Raw genomic sequence first — 19,356 nt, 5'->3', positions numbered from 1 at the left:
TTGGGTTCTTCTTTACCTCTCTCACCAAGGCTCTTCTCCCCCGATAGCTCAGTTTGGCCGGTCGGCCAGCTCTAGAAATGGTTCTGGTCATCCCAAACGTCTTCCATTTGAGGATTATGGAGGCCACTGTGCTCTTAGGAACCTTAAGTGGAGCAAAAAAATTTTTGGAACCTTGGCCGGATCTGTGCCTTGCCACAATTCTGTCTCTGAGCTCTTCAGGCAGTTCCTTTGACCTTAATGATTCTCATTTGCTCTGACATGCATTGTGATCTGTAAGGTCTTATATAAACAGGTGTGTGGCTTTCCTAATCAAGTCCAATCAGTATAATCAAAAATTTCTGGACTCAAATGAAGGTGTAGAACCATCTCAAGGATGATCAGAAGAAATGGAGAGCACCTAAGTTAAATATATGAGTGTCACAGCAAAGGGTCTGAATACTTAGGACCATGTGATATTTCAGTTTTTCTTTTTTAATAAATCTGCAAAAAGGTCAACAATTCTGTGTTTTTCTGTCAGTATGGGGTGCTATGTGTACATTCATGAGGAAAAGAAATGAACTTAAATGATTTTAGCAAATGGCTGCAATATAACAAAGAGTGAAGAATTTAACGGGGTCTGAATACTTTCCGTACCCACTGTATATGAATATATTTGCAACCAACTCAAATCTTCATTCTTATGCATTTTACACTATCAAGTGCCTGCAGTGGTGATTTCCAAAGGCCTTGTGGCAGATGCTATGAAATGAAAAGAATAGACTAGTGGGAATAATTTAATACATATTCATGGACATAAATATATTAAAGTAAATCAGTGATTCTTAGTTTAGGCCAGCAACAGTCCTTGCTGGCCCTGATGTCCTGCTACTGGGGCCATTTGACTAAACAGTATGTAATATTATTAGCAGTGTATTATGTAACCAGTACAGTCAAACCAACCTCTGTGTGTCAGTTTTCATGAGTTGTACTTTTAACTGTAGACCATAATCACTAAATTGTTCCTGCTGAGATAAAACCTGAAAGATTTTGTTCTGGCATACAGAACATTCTCCAGGTTATTCTTACCACTCATGACAGTAACAAAGTAAACAACATTTTAGTTACATAATTTCAATAAATGTTAAATAAACACTGACAACTGAGTTTTTTTTTTTAAATTATTTTAAAGCTTTTTTCTGACTCCTATAATTACAATAGGCATCTCTAACGGATTGGTGTTAGTCTCTAATGTTATCTGTTTTTGATTCAAATCTAATGACTCATAAAAATTCTAACAACTGGCCTTTGACTTGAAGCATAACGTGATTCTCAGTAATTTCAGCCTAACCTGAATTCTAATCCCACGCTGATATTACTTCTACTGGAAAATAAAAGCTTAACAGTCTGATATCCATCAGTAGCCCTGGTATTTGTGTTACAGGATTAATGATTGTAATGAAGCCTGGAGGCCAAACTGGTGGCAGGAAACCATATGTAACCGAGTCCAGAGAGAGCAAAGTGTTCAATACAGTCATGACAGGATGCAGGCTGCGAAGACCAGTTTGAATGAGGCATGACCAGCTGCAGCCATATGCATAGAACAGATAAAATTAGAGACATTATAAGCTGCTGGATCTGGCTTCTAAAAACAGCTAGAAAGTCTGTCAGATATGTTGGAGTAGATTTTAATGAGCCTAACTAATTGCTATATACTTCACTTGCTATACACTTATACATACTGTACATACCATGCAGACCACAAAACTAAGGAATAATACATGTAATTTTATATTTATATGTGGCCTTGTTTTGTACATCACAGAAAAAAGACACATTTTGAGGTGAAAGAAATTGTCAAAATATTGACAGTTTATCATCACAATAAGCAGTTGTATCGCATCCAAACCATTTAACTCCACATGCAAACAACCTCTTTCATATGCAGGACACACTGATCCAGAAACTCTGAAATTTTTCAGGCCTGAAAAGAGCCAGTGGTGGGGATTTTAAGATAATGTAAAGCCGTATCAGTCATGTTCACGAAAACATGAAAAACGATTTGCATGAGCTACAGAAATAAGCAAGGAGACAAAAAGAAAGGAGCAGCATTATGAGTTAACATCTTTCTGGTTTAAAGGGTGATGCTATCAATTCCTAAAATTAATAGTAATATGTAGATGCATAGAGTATATAATTAAATACTTAACTACTATGTAATAATTTAATAGTTTGATATAATCATATAGTTTAATACTTGATTTTTATATAGTCATTTTAGAAGAGAACTGATAGAACAGAAGCAGTAAAATAACTCAACCAAAAATTAAATAAAACAGTCTGCTTTAATTTAAAATTATGTAACAACCTTAAAAAATTATCTGCCCTAGTTCATAAAGCCCTGGCTCTAGTTCCGCTAAAAGATCCAGGTCAGATTTATATGCTGCCTCATTTATTTATGCTATTTAGCTATTCAAATCAATTGAACAAAAAAATCATATTTGATTTTTGATCTTGCAGATAGGCCAAAGTTAAAATCCATGAATAAGGAAACTTAATGGAATTTACAAATTCTCATTTCACAATCCACTGCTCGCTCCCCACTGTCTGTGGCAGGCTCCTTTTGGGCTATGTTGTTTTTAAGGTAACCTGCACACCCAGAGGAAGGATAATCGTACTCAGCACACAGCAGATATGTATTACACAAGTGGAAAATAAATCCCTTTCCTGGCTTTTCTATTAGCACACCATATACTGTAGAATGTGTTTCTAAATGGATATGCATTCTTGCAGGTTTAAATCTATCTATCTATCTGTCTGTCTGTCTGTCTGTCTGTCTGTCTGTCTGTCTGTCTGTCTGTCTGTCCAAACCGATCAGGCACAGCATTATGATTTTATAACAATTTGCCTGGTGAAGTGAATGACACTGATAATCTAATTATGGCACATGTTAGTGGGTGGGATATATTTTTTTACCATTACCGAGGTGTCTAGGTCTTGGGTGCAGCCCTATTCAGCCCACCTCTTAAAAAAAAAGGTGATTTTATGGGACGATCCACCAGGTTGTAGAGACACTGGCTAGCTATTTCTCCCCAGATGATGCATCATCCCTAAAAACCCCTGCCTGCCACCAAGTCCCTTCAAACTACCTCGGTGCTAGTGGGCAAGGCTTATGCCTTAGCAGGTCAGGCTGTTTGCACACCATTGCTGTGCTGCAGGCCTATCAGGCTGACCCGCTATGGTAGTTAGATGTGGGGGACATGTTGCATGGTCAGGAAGCCAGAGCTTCGCTGTGGGACAGACTTAGCTCTTAGGGCACCTAAAGAGACCACTCGGGCCATTGGCTGGCCTATAGCCACTCCTGTGTCTACTGAAAGGCACCTGGTATCTCCCACATTGCTCTCGTGGGTGCTGCTCGGCAGGCGCAGACCCAACCACAACCCTGCACCTCTGCAGAGCGTCGCTACTCAAGGCCAAAACGTTCTTATACAGGACCATTTGGAGACTCCCCTGGGAAGGGGTGCTGTGCCCCTCAGTATAACCCTCCGGGGGCTAGTCTGTTAACCCTGGCAGTTTTAGTGCTTCACAGCACGGCCAGCTTCGGCAAACACCTCCTTGTTCCGCAGTACTATAGCAGACTTGAAGGGTTCGCCATTTCGCAATCAAAAATGTGTTTTGATGGGTCCTGCGAGTCTCTTCTGCCCCGGTACAACTGGGTGTGCCCCACCCTGGTGGGGCCCAAGCAGGCTCTGGTCATGGAACAAAGGAAGTTCCTTAGGTTTTCTTTCGGGGCCAAAGCTTACCGATTTCAGGTACTTCTGTTTCGTCTTGCCTTCTCACCCCGCAGCTTAATGATGTGTGAATGCGGCACTGACCCCCAGACTCCGGGGCATCCGCATTCAATATTATATCGACAATTGGCTGATACTGGCTCAATCGAAGCAGCTGGCAGTCTGGCATTGAGATACTTGCCCACATGATGGAGCTGGGGTTAAGGCTGATCACCAAAGCGTGTGCTTTCTTCATTACTGAGAAAGCAGTTTCTCCATACTGCTTTCTCCATTACATTCGGCACAGTTCCCCACTCGTGTCGAATCCATCCTTACAGTCATCAAGAGAGTGAGGGAGGGCCAGTCACTCACTGTAAAGCAGCTTTAAGATTGCTGGGTCTGAGGGTGGCAGCCTCTAATGTGATTCCACTTGACCTCCTGCACATGAGACCCCTCCAGTGGTGGCTCAGAGTTCTCTTGGAGGTGCAATCCACTCCATACAATCAAGGTCATGCAGTCATCCTATGTGCCTTAGATGTGTGGAGAGATCCTGGATTCCTGTCTCAGGCCCCGTGCTGGGAGTTCCTGGTTGTTCTTAACACTTAAAACAGATGTTTTACATCAAACAAACACTTCTATTTTTAAAAGCATTCTTACTTTACAGCATTTATTCACACCTGTCTAAAACTTGTACAGTACTATATACAGACTGGAGTTCCCTCTCTCACAGTGGAGCCAGGAGGTTGTGGCTTGTGCTTAATTAATCTGCTTTTAATTAATGTATAGCAAAGACTTAACTTTATTAAGGTGCCGAAAGATAAATACTGTAACAGTATACTTCTGAGGGCTGGTTTCTTTCATCCACTGTTTGAAACTAGTATGTGAGACATTAAGGTAAAGATTAATAGTAATACACTAATCAGGCATAACTTTATGCCTGCCTAATATTGTGTTGGTCCCCCTTTTTCTGACAAATCAGTCCTAACCTGTAAAGCATTAACATCATTAACTTCTTTAGCAATTTAAACTACAGGAGCTCGTTTGTTGGATCAGACCAGATGGGCCAGCCGTCGTTCCCCAAGTGCATCAATGAGCCTTGGCCACCATTGACCCTGTTGCTGGTTCATCATTGTTACTTCCTTTAACCACTTTTGCTGCAAGAGTTGCTGTTTTGGAGATGCTTTGACCCAGTCCTCTAGCCATTGCAATTTGGCCCTTGTCAAACTCAAAATATCAAATCCTTATGTTTGCCCATAACTGCTTCTAACACATCAACATTGAGGACAAAAATCTTACTTGCTGTCTAATATACCCCACCCAATAACCGGTGCAATGATAAAGAGATAATCAGTGTTATTCACTCCATACTCTTTTGTCATAATTTTATGCCTGGTCGGTGTATAGTGGCACTGAGTAGGCCACTTAAGTTCGTCAACACCAGACTTGGCATAAAACTTCATGGACCTCACTTTGTACACAAAGACACTCTGATGTTGGTACAGATTATGGCTAAGTGAGGTAAAATGTTAATGGATTAAGCATACAAGACATTGAAGACAAATTCTTACTAAAATAGCTTGGGTAAGGGCTATATATAGCTGTGATTGTCAGGCGATCAAACCTATTGGCCATATACAGTAATCCCCCGTTTATCACGATAAACGGATTAGTTTATCTGGCAAACGCAATTCCGCGATAAATTAGGGGCACGAGATTCGAACCGCGGTAAAGCAGGGAATTACTGTAATATAATTTTAGATATGCTACAAAGCTGTGGTTTATAAAACAATGTTGAGAAAATCTTTTTTTTTTTTAAAGATGCCATTTTAAATGCCATTTGGACACTGAAAACTAATGTTTTTCCATGCAACAGGACACATATCCTAAGCCTGCAATTGCACAGAACATAAATATACTGATGCACACTAAGGGTTTCTAAGAAGGGTATGAGGATACAACCTGAGATAATTCAGAACCTCTTAGGGCCTGTCAGGTTAGATAATTATTGTTGCTTTGCTCTATTTCACGTCTCACTATAGATTTCTATTTGGGTTCAAATGCAGGCTCTGCTTTAGCATTTTGAGTCGTTGATATGTTGGACGTTTACTCTTTCCCCAAATCTGAGATTCTATTTGTATAGAGTATGTTTTCCAGAGGGATGACTCCATGTTTTGGCAAACCTCCAAGTCGCTGCTTTCCCTGCTGCTGAAAAACATTGCCACAGGATCATGCTGCTACAAAGTTTGTAGTGATGTAGTTCTGTAGTACTGTAGTACTGTAGTGAATTAGCTAGGTGATGAGATGTTTCTGATTTAAGTTAAGTGTAATGCCTTGTGTACAGGTCAAATAAGTTAATCTCAGTTCCTACATAGTAGTTTTTGTCTGAACACTGCAGGTACTGTTGCCTTCAGAGCGACAGTATCTAATGGTTCATGATCACCTTTCTGTCTATTGCCATTTTCATTCTTTTCTTAGTTTGTCTGGTGGCCAGGTCTATGAAAAATCTTAGGTAGTTTTATTTAAGAAACCTAAATACTTTGAATACTATAGGCTTTAGAATCAGTATTATTCAGTCAATGTTATAATGTCAATGCGATGCATGATCAGTGTATGTACACTATCAGTACGCATAGTAATATGTAAAGGTTTGTGCACTTAATTTGACCAGGTGTATCTCTTGGCACAAGGCCAATTCTGGAACGCTCTTACACAGTTTTGACAGATGGGCTGCCCAGATGAGCCTGTCTATCTAATGTAAGTGATGAAGGGTGCCAGTGCATGGCTATCTGCTACAGTCCATAATATTGAAGGTAAATGTTAAACTAAATAAGAGCAGTCATTCCTGGAAGAAATGACAAAGATGGTGGTGAGATTAATTGTACTAATAGGAGTAGAATGCTAGCCAAGGACACTGATAAAGTTCTTTGAAAGGTGTTAGAGTGGGGACTAGGTGAGATCACAACCAAACAGTGGTACTAGAATGAGTCAGTATTCATGAGAATGTAAATATCAAAGCAAAGTTGGTGTTTCTTAACCTATTTACAAGCATACACTGAACATATATATGCAAAAAAATGCATGGTAATTATTACTGCTTGGATTAAATTTAATAGCATTTTTTTTTTCATAGAAGTAGAAGCTCCTGTTTAGCACAGTGGAACAGTGGTACATTCAAACCTTTGCAACTACAAATGTAATGCATTTTAAAGTGCTGAATAGTGCTTAAATGTAATTTTAGATTATTTTTAAGATATTTTGTCACTCACACATACAATAGACAGGACAAGACAATTAGTATCCTCTTTTATATAAAACAATCAAGGAAAATCAAATGAGATCATATGAAATGTAATGCATATTCGACACACATAGTTGGAAACTCCATTAATGTCTGCACACAATGTACCTTGTTAATGGTTTGTAAAATGAAAGAGATAGCATCAACTCCAAAGTGACAGAAGCAGCTAGATCAGCTGTCTTGCAAAATGAGAATAAGACTTACAGTTCCACAGAGAACGAACTGTTATAATACATTTGAAATGGCAAAAATAAATAGCAGAATATATTTTGGATATTTTTATGCTTTGGATTACAGCCAGCAGGGTTAAATAATTGAGGATCACTAAAATAGATGATCTGATTGGTAATTATCGATCAGTTTTCACTCAAATCACAATTCCCTTCATATCTTTAACACAGAAATAGATAAAAGCATATTCACTATACACAAGTCTGTGGAGACTATGAAGAACATTACAGACTAAGTTTAAGACTAATTAAATATGTTTGATCCCATTTAAATCAGATATAATCTGTGTATTTTGAAGTAATTGGATCCAATTCTGTACATATTCAGTAAATTGTAGTAGTATAAATGAATTATGTATGTGCAAAGTGCCCATTGTTTCCTCAGTGGTCATAATAAGCCTGAAAAAAAAACATTGTCTTAGTGTAATCCGAGCATTTATTATAAAGAAAATACAAAACAAAAAACAACCAGCATTAGTAGCTGATGTATAACATATAGAGCTAGACTAAAGCAGCAGTCATACCTCAAAAAGTAAAATCTGCATGACCAAAAAGCCTTTTCACTTGAATGGGCAAGAATTTGATGAACAAAAAAGGGATTTGCTTTATGTTCATCATTAAACCCCAAAATCTGCCACTAGGCAATACAAAAACATGAATAGGGTAAGGTTTTGTCTAGTTTGAAGCGAAAGTATCGTACATAGGTAACAGAGCTAACTTTAGAGTCTCTTGTCTCTGCTTGAGAGTGAGTGACTGCCCTTCTCTGAGCCTCCTGATGGCCGTAAGGATGGACGCAATGCAGGCAGAGGAATGCTGCAAGCATAAGGGTCAAATCCCATATGACACTCAGATAAGTGGTTCTCTGTAATGGAGAAAGCAAAATCTTCTTGGCATTTAGCTGAAACTTTAAGTGAGCGAGAACGACATCTCGATGCCGGATCGCTAACTGCTCTGATCAAGATAATATCAACCAATAGTCGACATAGTTTAGGATGCGAATGACCTGAAGTTTTAAGGGAACCAGAGCCGCCCGAGTGGCAGCCTGTTGCAGCAGCTCCCTTTAAGTTCAGAGCTGCTCCCAGTGAACCAGTCACTGAAAAAAACTGTTATTACTGTTTAACTATGCAATAATAATAATAACGAAAACCTCAACATATTCAGCTCTGCTACCTCTAGCTCCACTTCCTGTCTTTAACTCAATGCCACTGTCTCTAAACCATACAACATCGCAGGTCTCACCACAGTCCTATAAACTTTGCCTTTCACTCTCGCAGATACTCTTCTATCACAAATTACTCCTGCCACTCTTCTCCACCCACTCCACCCTGCCTGCTCTCTTTTCTTCACTTCTCTAACACACTCTATATTACTTTGCACTGTTGACCCCAGGTACCTGAACTCCTCCACCTTCTCCACCTCTTCTCCCTGCAACCGCACCACTCCACTGCACTCCCTCTCATTCACACACATGTACTCTGTCTTACTCCTACTGACTTTCATTCCTCTTCTCTTGTGTACCTCCACCTCTCCAGACTCTTCTCAACCTGCTCCCTAATCTCACCACAAATAACAATATCATTGTACAGTAGTTACTGCAGGTCTGCAAATATCCCTTGTTCTTAAAGATCTGGTCCAACCGACTTTCTACCCTTAATCCTTTTAATTGCTGCTCTCACTTCCTCCTTACTAATCCTATCCACTTCCTGCTTCACCAACTCCACACCATCAAACCTTCTCTCTCTCATTTTCCTCGTTCATCAGCTGCTCAAAATACTCCCTCCATCTTCTCAACACACTCTCCTCACTAGTCAACACATTTCCATCTCCATCCTTTATTGCTCTAACTTGCAGCACATCCTTCCCAGCTCGGTCTCTCTGCCTGGCCAATGGGTACAAATCCTTTTCTTCTATCTTAGTGTCCAACTTCTCATACAGCTCCTCATATCCCTTTTCCTTGGCCTTTGCCACATCCCTCTTTACCTGCTGCCGCATATCCTTGTACCCCTGTCTACTTTTCTCATCACTCTGTCGATCCCAATTCTGTTTTGCCAACATCTTTCTCCTTATGCTCTCCTGCAGTTCCTCATTCCACCACAACACATTCGCACCCCACATCATCACATATCGACACTGTGGATGTTGTGTCCGACGGCGTCCACATCCGACGCCGAGGGTACCCCCTTCGCGTCGCTTTTCGACATAGAGGGATGGGAAACCCTTAGCGTCGCTTTTCGATGCAGATGGACGGGACCCTGGGTTAGGGTTAGGGTTAGGGTTTGGGTTAGGGTTAGGGTTAGGGTTTGGGTTAGGGTTTGGGTTAGGGTTAGGGTTAGTGTTACGATCATATTCAGGATTTTTACAATTTTTTTATTAATCCTATACACTTATTATGATAGATAATAAATTATTAAGTGTATAGGACAGCGATCTGCATTGAAAAGCGAAGCACAGGGGCTCCCATCCATCTGCGTCGAAAAGCGACGTGAAGGGAGGTACCGTCCCTCTACGTAGAAAAGCGACGCGAAGGGGGTACCTTTTGGCGTCGGATGTGGACACCGTCGGACGCAACGTCCACCGCGTTGATATGTGACGATGTGGGGTGAGAATGTGCTGTCCACCACCATGTCTCTTTGTCTTCCTTTATATTTCCAGATGTCACATCAAGTACCATCCCTGATCACTTTTGAGTTGCCCAATTATCCAGCACCTCCTCAACACCACCCTGTCTAACCTCTTCTCTGAATCTCACACTACAGTCTTCCACCATCAGTTTCCACCATCTTATTCTTCTTACAGTCTTCACTCTCCTTCTCTTCTTCTTCATGTCCAAACCATCCTAAAGACTACCATCCGATGCTGTCTAGCTACACAGTCCCCTGCCAACACCTTTCAGTCTCCAATCTTCTTCAGGTTGCATCTCCTACATAGAACATAGTCCACCTGTGTGCACCTTTCTCCACTCTTATATGTCACCCTATGATCCTCCTTCTTCTTAAAATAAGTGTTCACCACTGCTATTTCCATCCTTTTAGCAAAATCTTCCACCATCTGCCCTTCCACATTCCTCTCCTTAAAGCCATACCTACCCATCACCTCCTCATCACCTCTGTTCCCTTCACCTACATGTCAATTGAAATCCGCCCCAATCACCAATCTTTCATTCCTAGGTACACCATCTACCACTCTACCGTATCTAACTCACGCCAGAATTTTTCCTTTTCCTCCATCTCACAACCCACTTGTGGAGCATAAGCACTGATTACATTTATCATCCCCCCTTTAACTTCCAGCTTCATGATCATCACCCTATCAGAAAGTCTCTTACTGTACTCTTCCTTCAGGATCACCCCTACACCATGATAGAACAGTTTAAACCCACCTCCAATGTTCCTGGCCTTACTCCCTTTCCACTTAGACTCCTGAACACACAACATATCTACCTTTCTTTGTGCCGTCATATCAGCTACCTCTCTCCCTTTACCAGTCATAGTACCAACATTTAAAGTACCAACCCGAACCTTCACTCCCCTAGACTTCTCCTTTACCTGCCGTATCTTTAGACGTCTTCCTCCTCTCCTTCTCCTCCTTCAACCAATTTGTATTTATACATAGTTTTGTGTATTTAGTGTATACTATATTATGTCTCTATTATTTTATATATTTGTATTTATTTTTCTTTGCTGCTGTAACAGAGCAGATTTCCCCACTATGGGACGAATAAAGGTAAATCTTATCTTATCTTGTCTTGTCTTGTCTTATCTTATCTTATCTTATCTTATCTTATCTTATCTTATCTTATCTTATCTTATCTTATCTTATCTTATCCACACACTTAGTAAAGGTGCAGGGTGAGAGGGCATGCCCAAATGGAAGAACCTATGTTGGTAAGCATTGGCCCCAAAGCAAAACTCAGGAACTGCCTGTAAGAAGGGAGGATGGATACATGGAAGTATGCATCCTTTTAGATCTTTTATTACAAACCAGTTTTCGGACCTGATCTGAGACACAACCTGCTTGAGGGCATTTTTAACATGAGTCTTATTAGTGAGCGCTTGAGCTGACATAGTTCCCAAAAAGGTTCTAGATCTATATCAGCTCAAGCGTGTCTGATGAAGGGACCACCACGATGGGACCACCACGATGGCCTCCTTCCTCAGGCGAGAGTTTACTTCTTGTCCCCTGACCAGAGCCTGCTCAGTTCTTACCAGGGTGCGACAAACCCTGTCAAACTGGGGCAGACAAGACCCGAACTGAATCGTATGACCTCTGTCTACAGTACACAGGACCCACCAAGACATGTCTGGCAGAACTTACCAGGCTGCCAGGTAGTCTCTCAGGGGTATCAGTCTCTCGAGACTGACCTCTGGTACGCCTAAAGCTGGGAGCTGGACCTGGCAGGTTGAGGCAGGAGACAGGGACAAGCCCGTCTCGAAAACCCTCTGTAAGGTGCATTTATGAGCCCCAGGAACTAGTGTGCCTCTCCGCCTCAGTGAGAGTATGCACAGAGAATATGCACAGAATGTGCAGAAAATGTGTGCAGAATGAGCACCGAATATGTGCAGAAATGTGTCAAATGTGCGCAGAGTATGCGCCAAATATGCGCAGCATGTGCGTCAAAAGTGCAGAGCATGTGCGCAGCTGGCTCTCTTGGGAACCTAATGTGCTCCGCTTCCAACAAAGCCACACACAGGCTGTGTGTATAAACCTTCCTTTGGACAAATTACACATGTGATTCAGAGCGTGGACAACGCAGAAGAGTCCCCAAAGCGTTGCGATGCAGCCTAAGTTCCTCTAAGGAACTAGATTTTTTGCAAACTTGTTCCTCTGAACTCTATTTACTATGTTCTGGCAAAACTTGCCATTGAGTATGAAAATTGCAAAAAAAATAGCTGGATCCCACATTTTGCTCCTTGCGAAGAAAAAAAATTGTCAAGTCTGCTCCTCTGTCAACATATCACACACAAACAAACAATCAATCAAGAATTCAGGATACGCTTTTAGATTAGGATTCTGTGTGAATGCATTTTCTTTTCTTTCTGCATGTGTACATTAATGCATGACATGTTACTATTAAAGTTTTCAACATACAATAAAAATATAATTAGTTAGTGGGTGGGATATATTAGAGAGCAAGTATACATTTTCTCCTCAAAATTGTGTTAGAAGCAGTCTGATCAGTGTATACAGTAAGTGTCACAGGCTAGGCCAGTACCATTTTCCTGCAAGGGAGGCTATGTGCTATTCATTTGTTCACATTTAGTTAAATTCCTGAATATATAATATAAAAGCAGAGGTGCTTTATACTTGTCACATTTAAATTACAGCGAAATTCTGTCTTTGTATTTCCATGCAATGTGAGGAGGCGAGGGTCAGCCAAAATACAGACCACTAGAGCTCAGGGGTTAAGGGCCATGCACAAGATTGTCAATATCAGTGCTAAACTTCCAAACAGTAACACAGAACCACTGTGATACCACTTTCCAATAAGCTCCTTATTGCAAAAATAATTGCTAATGCAATTAATTAATTAATGCAATTAATTGCTATGCTACTGTGTGTTCTCTGTTTGTGTGTTGTTTTTTATTCATTAAGTCCTGACTGTCTTTTATTTTTTCTTGATTTGATTATTATCCTCACATTATAATGAGTCTGGTTTATTACACATTCTTAATGCACAAGCTATAGTTATAAACATAAATGACTATTAGCAATATTCTGTTCACGTAAATGCTGAATGGGTTATAAACCCTTGTGTAAGACTTACCACAACTCCAGTATCTGTGATCTCCTCTCGGTAGGTAAAGTTGCATATTGCCCAAGCCAGATAGTAAGTGGACATGCGAGGTGTCCTGTAAAAGTGATTGGTGATCCAGCCATCCTCCTCCAGGCTGGATGCCTCAATGGGCATATTAGAGAGGGACTGATAGGCGGCATCATGCCTCAGTCTCACAATAAAGGTGGCTTTGTAGATCGGCTCGTCAAAACACGGGAAAGCCTTTCTCGCATGAGTCGGTGAGAACTGGGTCACAGCGAGATACCTGTGAAGTGGTGAGAAAGTGAAGAAAAGCAGAGTTGGAAAAAAGAGTGAAGAAAGACGAGGGCAAGACAATGATTTGGAGTGGAGAAATTAAGAGATGTAAACAATTGAAAGAAATATAGAGAAAATCGTGGGAGATAAGAAGAGAGAAAATCAGGTGAGGACAAATGGAAAGAGTGATGAGGCAAAGAAAGGAGAGGAAAATAGGAGGAAATAGGGAAAAAGATTCAAATGAAGATGAATATGTATTTAAGGTTTTTTAAGTGAACAATCAATCACAAGTGAAAAACTAATGCATTCGTTGTCATAGCTCTTTAAAATATTTACTGTGATTTTTATATGTAGCAGTAGTTATGGAACATTTCTTAAAGGCAACCTTATTTGATGTACAAATTCTAACAAAGAATTAAAATCAAAGAATATTAAATGTTTGTCCAGCAATAAAAGTAAGCAGCAGCCCCCCACCCTCTTTCCCCCCCTAATATAGCCAATTACTACCCATCAGGCAGCTTTCCCAATCACACAACAGGCACACAAAGCCAGCCAATCGCAACATTTAAAACTGCTGCTCATGCGACATTAGATGGTTACATAATACATTTGGAAGAAATCGCTATTCATCCCCTTCTGCATGAGGGAGTTTAGAGATTTATATAATTTGTTAGTGTCACTGTGATTGATATGGAGGGAGGGGTGGCATACTCTCACTCTCGTTTCAGTCATAGTGGCATTACTGAATGGGGAGTGTGAGCCACCCTTTGCTCTTTGAAAGCATGGCTAATTTAGCTCGCTTTGGCTCCTGGCCACAGATGGCTATAGGATGATTGGAATTTGAACTCATGATCCCTGGATTTTTTACAGCTCCTAAAGTATTTAATTCAATTCAATTCAAGTTTATTTCTAGAGCCCTTTTCACAATGGACATTGTCTTGAAGCAGCATTACAGAAATGAAGAATTATAAAACAAAATTCCACTTATGATTAAATGCATGTGCATTTAATCCCGATGATTAAGCCTGGGGCAACTGTGGCAAAGGAATAACTCTCTTTGATGGTGTGAGAAGAAAACATTGAGAGGAACCAGACTCAAAGGGGAACCCATCCTCATTTAAGTTCATAAAAAGTCAATGGAAAAAGGCTTCAAAAAACTGGAAAAAACTTAGATATACAACATTGTTTAGACTAGAGTATTCTTAATCCCGCTTCCACCCGCTCCCAACGAATTTCTGACCATTACTGGTTGCAGGAGCCTGTACATTTTTACACAATCTTTATAAGCCGTGAAAAAATTTACACAAACATTAAGGCTACAATTAACTTACAGAATAATAAAAGACATAAACCATTAAAATAAAGCAATGCTAAAGTAAAGCAAAATAAGCTAACTTATAAATTACTTTCAAACTAACTTTACGACTAGCAGGACTCATATATTTGTTTGAACGCCCACTCCCACCTGTGGCAAAGTTAAAACCATCCGCTTCTGTGAAATCTGCATCCTGCTAGACCCAATCCCAATGCAGCCATCTACACACACACACACACACACACACACACACACACACACACACACACACACACACACACACATATATATATATATATATATATATATATAAAAAACCAATGTGCAACTTGTATAGCAGTACCGCTTTACTGTCCTCTAAAAATAATTGATAATATAATTACAATAACATTATTGTAAAAATAGCTGCCAACAAAAGTGAGTACATCCTAAGTGAACATGTCAAAACTGTGTCAATATTTGAGTGAGCACCAATGTTATCTACACTGCCTTGATTCTCCTGGGCATTGAATTCATCAATGCTGCACAGGTTGGTCCTGGGATCCTCTTCCACTCTTTCCTTTCCAACCATCTACCACCACCATGCTTTTTTTGGTACTCCTGACCAGGCCGTTGCCACACATGCTGGACATGTTCTGAGCCAAACAAGTTTATCTTAGTCTTATTAGACCACAGGACATGGTTGCAGTAATTCATACTCTTGGACAGGTTGTCTTCAGCTCTTGGACAGGTTGTCTAAAGCTCTTGGACAGGTTGACTTTCTTCTGGGATGACGGCCATACAAACCGACTTGTTGCAGTGTGAGACGTAAGGTCTGAGCACTTACAAGCGGACCTTCCACTTCTGCAACTTCTAAATGCTGGCAGCACTCATGAATCTTTTTTAAGCCAGCTTCTGCACCTGATGCACAGCACAAGGACTCAACTTCTTTGATTAACCCAGGTGAGGCCTGTTTCGAGTGGAACTCATCTTGGTAAAACTCTGTATGACCCTGACCACTGTGCTATAACTAAATTTCATAGGAATACCCATCTTTTTATAGCCTAGGCCATCTTTGTGGAGAGCAACAATTCTAATTCTTAAATCTTTAGATAGTTCTTTGCCATGAGGTCTTTGAACATCCAATGGTCAGTTTGAGAGAATTTTACTCAAAGCGCCACATTCTATTTGCTCTGACAAAAGATATACAAATTTGTATGGTCCTGTCAAGCAGACAAAAAAATTATATGATGAATAGGACAGGCTTAAACAAGAGGTTAAACAATATACAGCTGTTATCACTTAGGGTGTACTCACTTTTCTTGCCAGCTATTTTGACAATAAAGGCTGTATGTTGGGTTTTTTTTTTTAGAGAACAGTAAATCTATACTTCTATACAAGCTGCACACTGACTACTCTAAAATATATATCCAAGTTTCATTTCTATGGTATTGTCCCTTGAGAAGATATACCCAGCTCCTGAGGTACCAGTGAACAGTCTTCCTGTCCTTTTCTTTTCTCGAATCCACCTGATTCAAACCTCTGGATAGTTCTCTTTAATTGCAGACCACTCAGTGCAACTGAGAATGGTTCCACATGATCACCCTAAAGATCCATTAAGTTACTGAGCCAGTCACAAACTATAAGAGTTATTTTAGACTGTACAGTAATTAATATAAACAGTCTGCTACAATGGCTTAGGACTGCAGTTGGTATAAACATTTCTAGCAGTTCACTAAACAGCACACCTCTGCAATGTTAAACTATAATGAAGTCACATTTGCTGCCACCCAGATGAGGATGGATTTAGTTTTGAGTCTGGTTCAAAACAACTTTTATATCTTATACCCTATCAGAGAGTGTTTTTCTTTGCTACTGTCACCACTAGCTTTAATTTATAAATGTATATTTTATAGCCAATTTGCTTAAATCTGTAAAACTGCTTTGGTACAATGTTCATTGTTAAAAACGCTCTAAAATAAAAATGTAATTCAACTGAATTAAGCTTTGGCACATGATAAATAATCTAGTTCGGTAAAATCTGGTTATAATTCTGATGTGCATTGAACGATAATATCTCAGTCTTTTAAATATGTTCAAAGTTATGAGAAAGAGAATTGCATGAAAAAAGAAAAAAGCAGTAAGAGGCTGGGGGGTAAATCTCCACACAGCTGTAGCAGCTTGGCTCTGCTGCTGACATCTTGATGGAGATTCCCATTAGAGCTCTCCAAAGTAAAAGTTAAGAGCTAGTCTAAGAGTAAGTGGAAGAAATGTGACTTTCTCACCCAAGAGATTTGAATCATCTTCATGCTGGAAATTTTTCAATGCATCTCCAGCCACGACCAAACCCACAAACGCTAAGCAGATGTGAACGATGGAAGCTGTACAGGATTCATTTGGCATACCAGTCCAATTTGTTTCATATCATGTGCCAGATGCTAAACTAAGTGAAGTAATTGAATGGATTCCTCTAAACGATTCACATCATTTTAATGCAAAATAGCAAAATATGTAATTGTTAAAAAAAAAAATATTATTCCCTTAGATTCTTACATAGATGGATGTATTGGCATATTGGCCATGCATTTGGAACTTGGGCTACCCGACCTAATCCACATCTTAATACCACCACTAGCATGTCGCAATTATAGAAACCATCAATACTATACAAAAACGCAATATAACAACGCGTGGCATTACAGCGAGAGAGGCATTTCACATATGGAGGTTGAATACCATTTTACTAAAGCAAGCTCCAAACCTCTACACTACAACCGCAACTGTGCCACCTATCATCTTGGGCAGTTCAGAACCAATATTTGTCTAATAACATGAAAAAATAAAATAAAATACAACCTACACCGGAGATGCATACTCATAATTTGCACCGCTTCTCAGAGGCTGTAAGCCAGTGGTACCACTTGTATTCAATGGTCTGGAAGTGGCAAACAAACCCTTTCCCGAGCTGAGACAAGCAAGCTAGTTTCGGGGTTTGGCCGAACTCTCCTTACAATGTCTAACTTTTCTTCAAAAAGGTTTTTAAGTATGTCCGAGACCAAATCAATTTCTCTTCCTCCGTAGCTATAAAAAAATTCTAACTCAGAGGCCAATTTGAAATCTAAGAGATTTATTTCTTATAGAGACTAAGGTAAAAAAGGCCAGCAGTACAGACTTTGAAGGTCAGTGCTTCTGATAGTGTTTTGGCCAGCAGAGAAGGCTTTGCTGTCCCTGACGGCCCACCAATGCTAATAGCAACAGCGACATTTCAAAACTAATCTGTAGCGTTTGATTATTTATATATACAATATGAGGCAATATGTTTTCTTGTTCATAAGCAAGACATGTCTAAAAATATCTAACCTACACATGAACTTCCTATTCCATTACATTCAGGTGCCTTTTGGCAAAGCAAGAAGTCATTTTTACAGAGAAGTAGTTTCTGTCTGGCCACTCTAGCAGGAGTGTTGCAGACATTGCTGTACTTCTGGAAGATTATCCCACATTACTAATTTGTTTTCAAATAAGGTTGTTTATTCCTTTGTTCTGCTTGATATATATAATTATTTTTGCTGTAGAGGTTGGTAAAGTAAAAGTGAAAGTTCTTAACTTCATATTGCCAATGCATTTCAGCATATAATTCTTTCCAAGTTTGAATAGAGGTCAATGGACAGATACTTATGTGCACCACTTTGGTAGTTTCTGGATCAATGGCCACAGGAACCAATTAAGTAGATAAAGTAATTGCTGCAGATGCATGAATGAATGAATGAATGAATGAATGAATGAATGAATGAATGAACAAATAGCTTTTGTGTAGGTTTAAGTAGCTGATAAGCTGTCAACAGAACATGTGAAAGTAATGTAGTTCTTCAGATTTACCAGCAAAGTATCATTAAACTGATAAGAAAATATATAATTAGCCAGACTGAGATCATATTAGCTAGATAACTAATATAGATTATAACTAATGTAGAGAACTGTTTTGGATGCAGGACTTCCCTGACATTGTTGTGAGTCTCACAATGTTTTTTGCCCAGAATGCAAAAAGAATTCTGGGATTTGAAACTAGCTGCTAAGATCTGGCCTGTGTCAAATCATTTGCCAGCATCCTCTTGTGAAACAGAATGTGCCTGGGGCTTCCCACAGCCCAGACCCCCCATGTTAAACTGGGGTTTTTCAAGACTAGAGATTATAGCTGGTTTTTGTTCTAGCCTGCATCCTAGACAAAGTGCTACTATATGTGTGTATCGATGTAAAAGGGGCTGCCTGTAGCATGAACGGTCACTAGGGTCAGCTGCTGCATTGGCAAATGGTTTACAGACTTTATATTGATATATTAAAGCAATATGGAGGGCTGAACTATATGCAGTATATACACCAGAAAAGTCTGTTCATGGGGATAAAAATAAATCAGGAACAAGTTCTTTGCACCCAGGATCAGACAGTATTTATTTCAGATAGTGTATTTTAAAATATGCTAAACAAAAAAAAAAATCACAGCATGACTTTATATTATGTATGTTTACAGCATGTACACTGTATATCCACCACCATTTCTGAAACATTATCTGCACTCAAATAGCAATATTTCTAATGAAAATTTGAACATTACAGGCTTCCAGTGTTGCATGTAATTCTCAAATGACATGCTCAGTCTTTTGACATGCACAACACCAGCCATACAAAGTCTATGCATTTTGCATTTCTAATCTTAATGTTACCAAATTAAATGAGTCAGATAATTATTTGTGTTTATGATA

The 19,356-nt window shown here is 39.7% G+C and overlaps 1 protein-coding gene across 2 annotated transcripts in view; it reads right to left on the bottom strand.

The window, feature by feature from the left end:
* LOC310719051 (thyrotropin-releasing hormone-degrading ectoenzyme-like) overlaps nucleotides 1-19,356 on the bottom strand; it is a 212,951-nt gene that overhangs the window by 180,586 nt on the left and 13,009 nt on the right. For both annotated transcript variants that reach the window (XM_083528343.1, XM_083528344.1), the window contains exon 4: nucleotides 13,039-13,312. In XM_083528343.1, the coding sequence (XP_083384469.1) occupies nucleotides 13,039-13,312 (274 nt within the window). The remainder of the gene's footprint in view (nucleotides 1-13,038; nucleotides 13,313-19,356) is intronic.

This window comes from Silurus aristotelis, assembly GCF_946808225.1.
Source record: "Silurus aristotelis genome assembly, chromosome: 24".
Classification (NCBI taxonomy): Eukaryota; Metazoa; Chordata; class Actinopteri; order Siluriformes; family Siluridae; genus Silurus; species Silurus aristotelis.
This window is presented reverse-complemented; position numbering and strand designations above follow the sequence as displayed.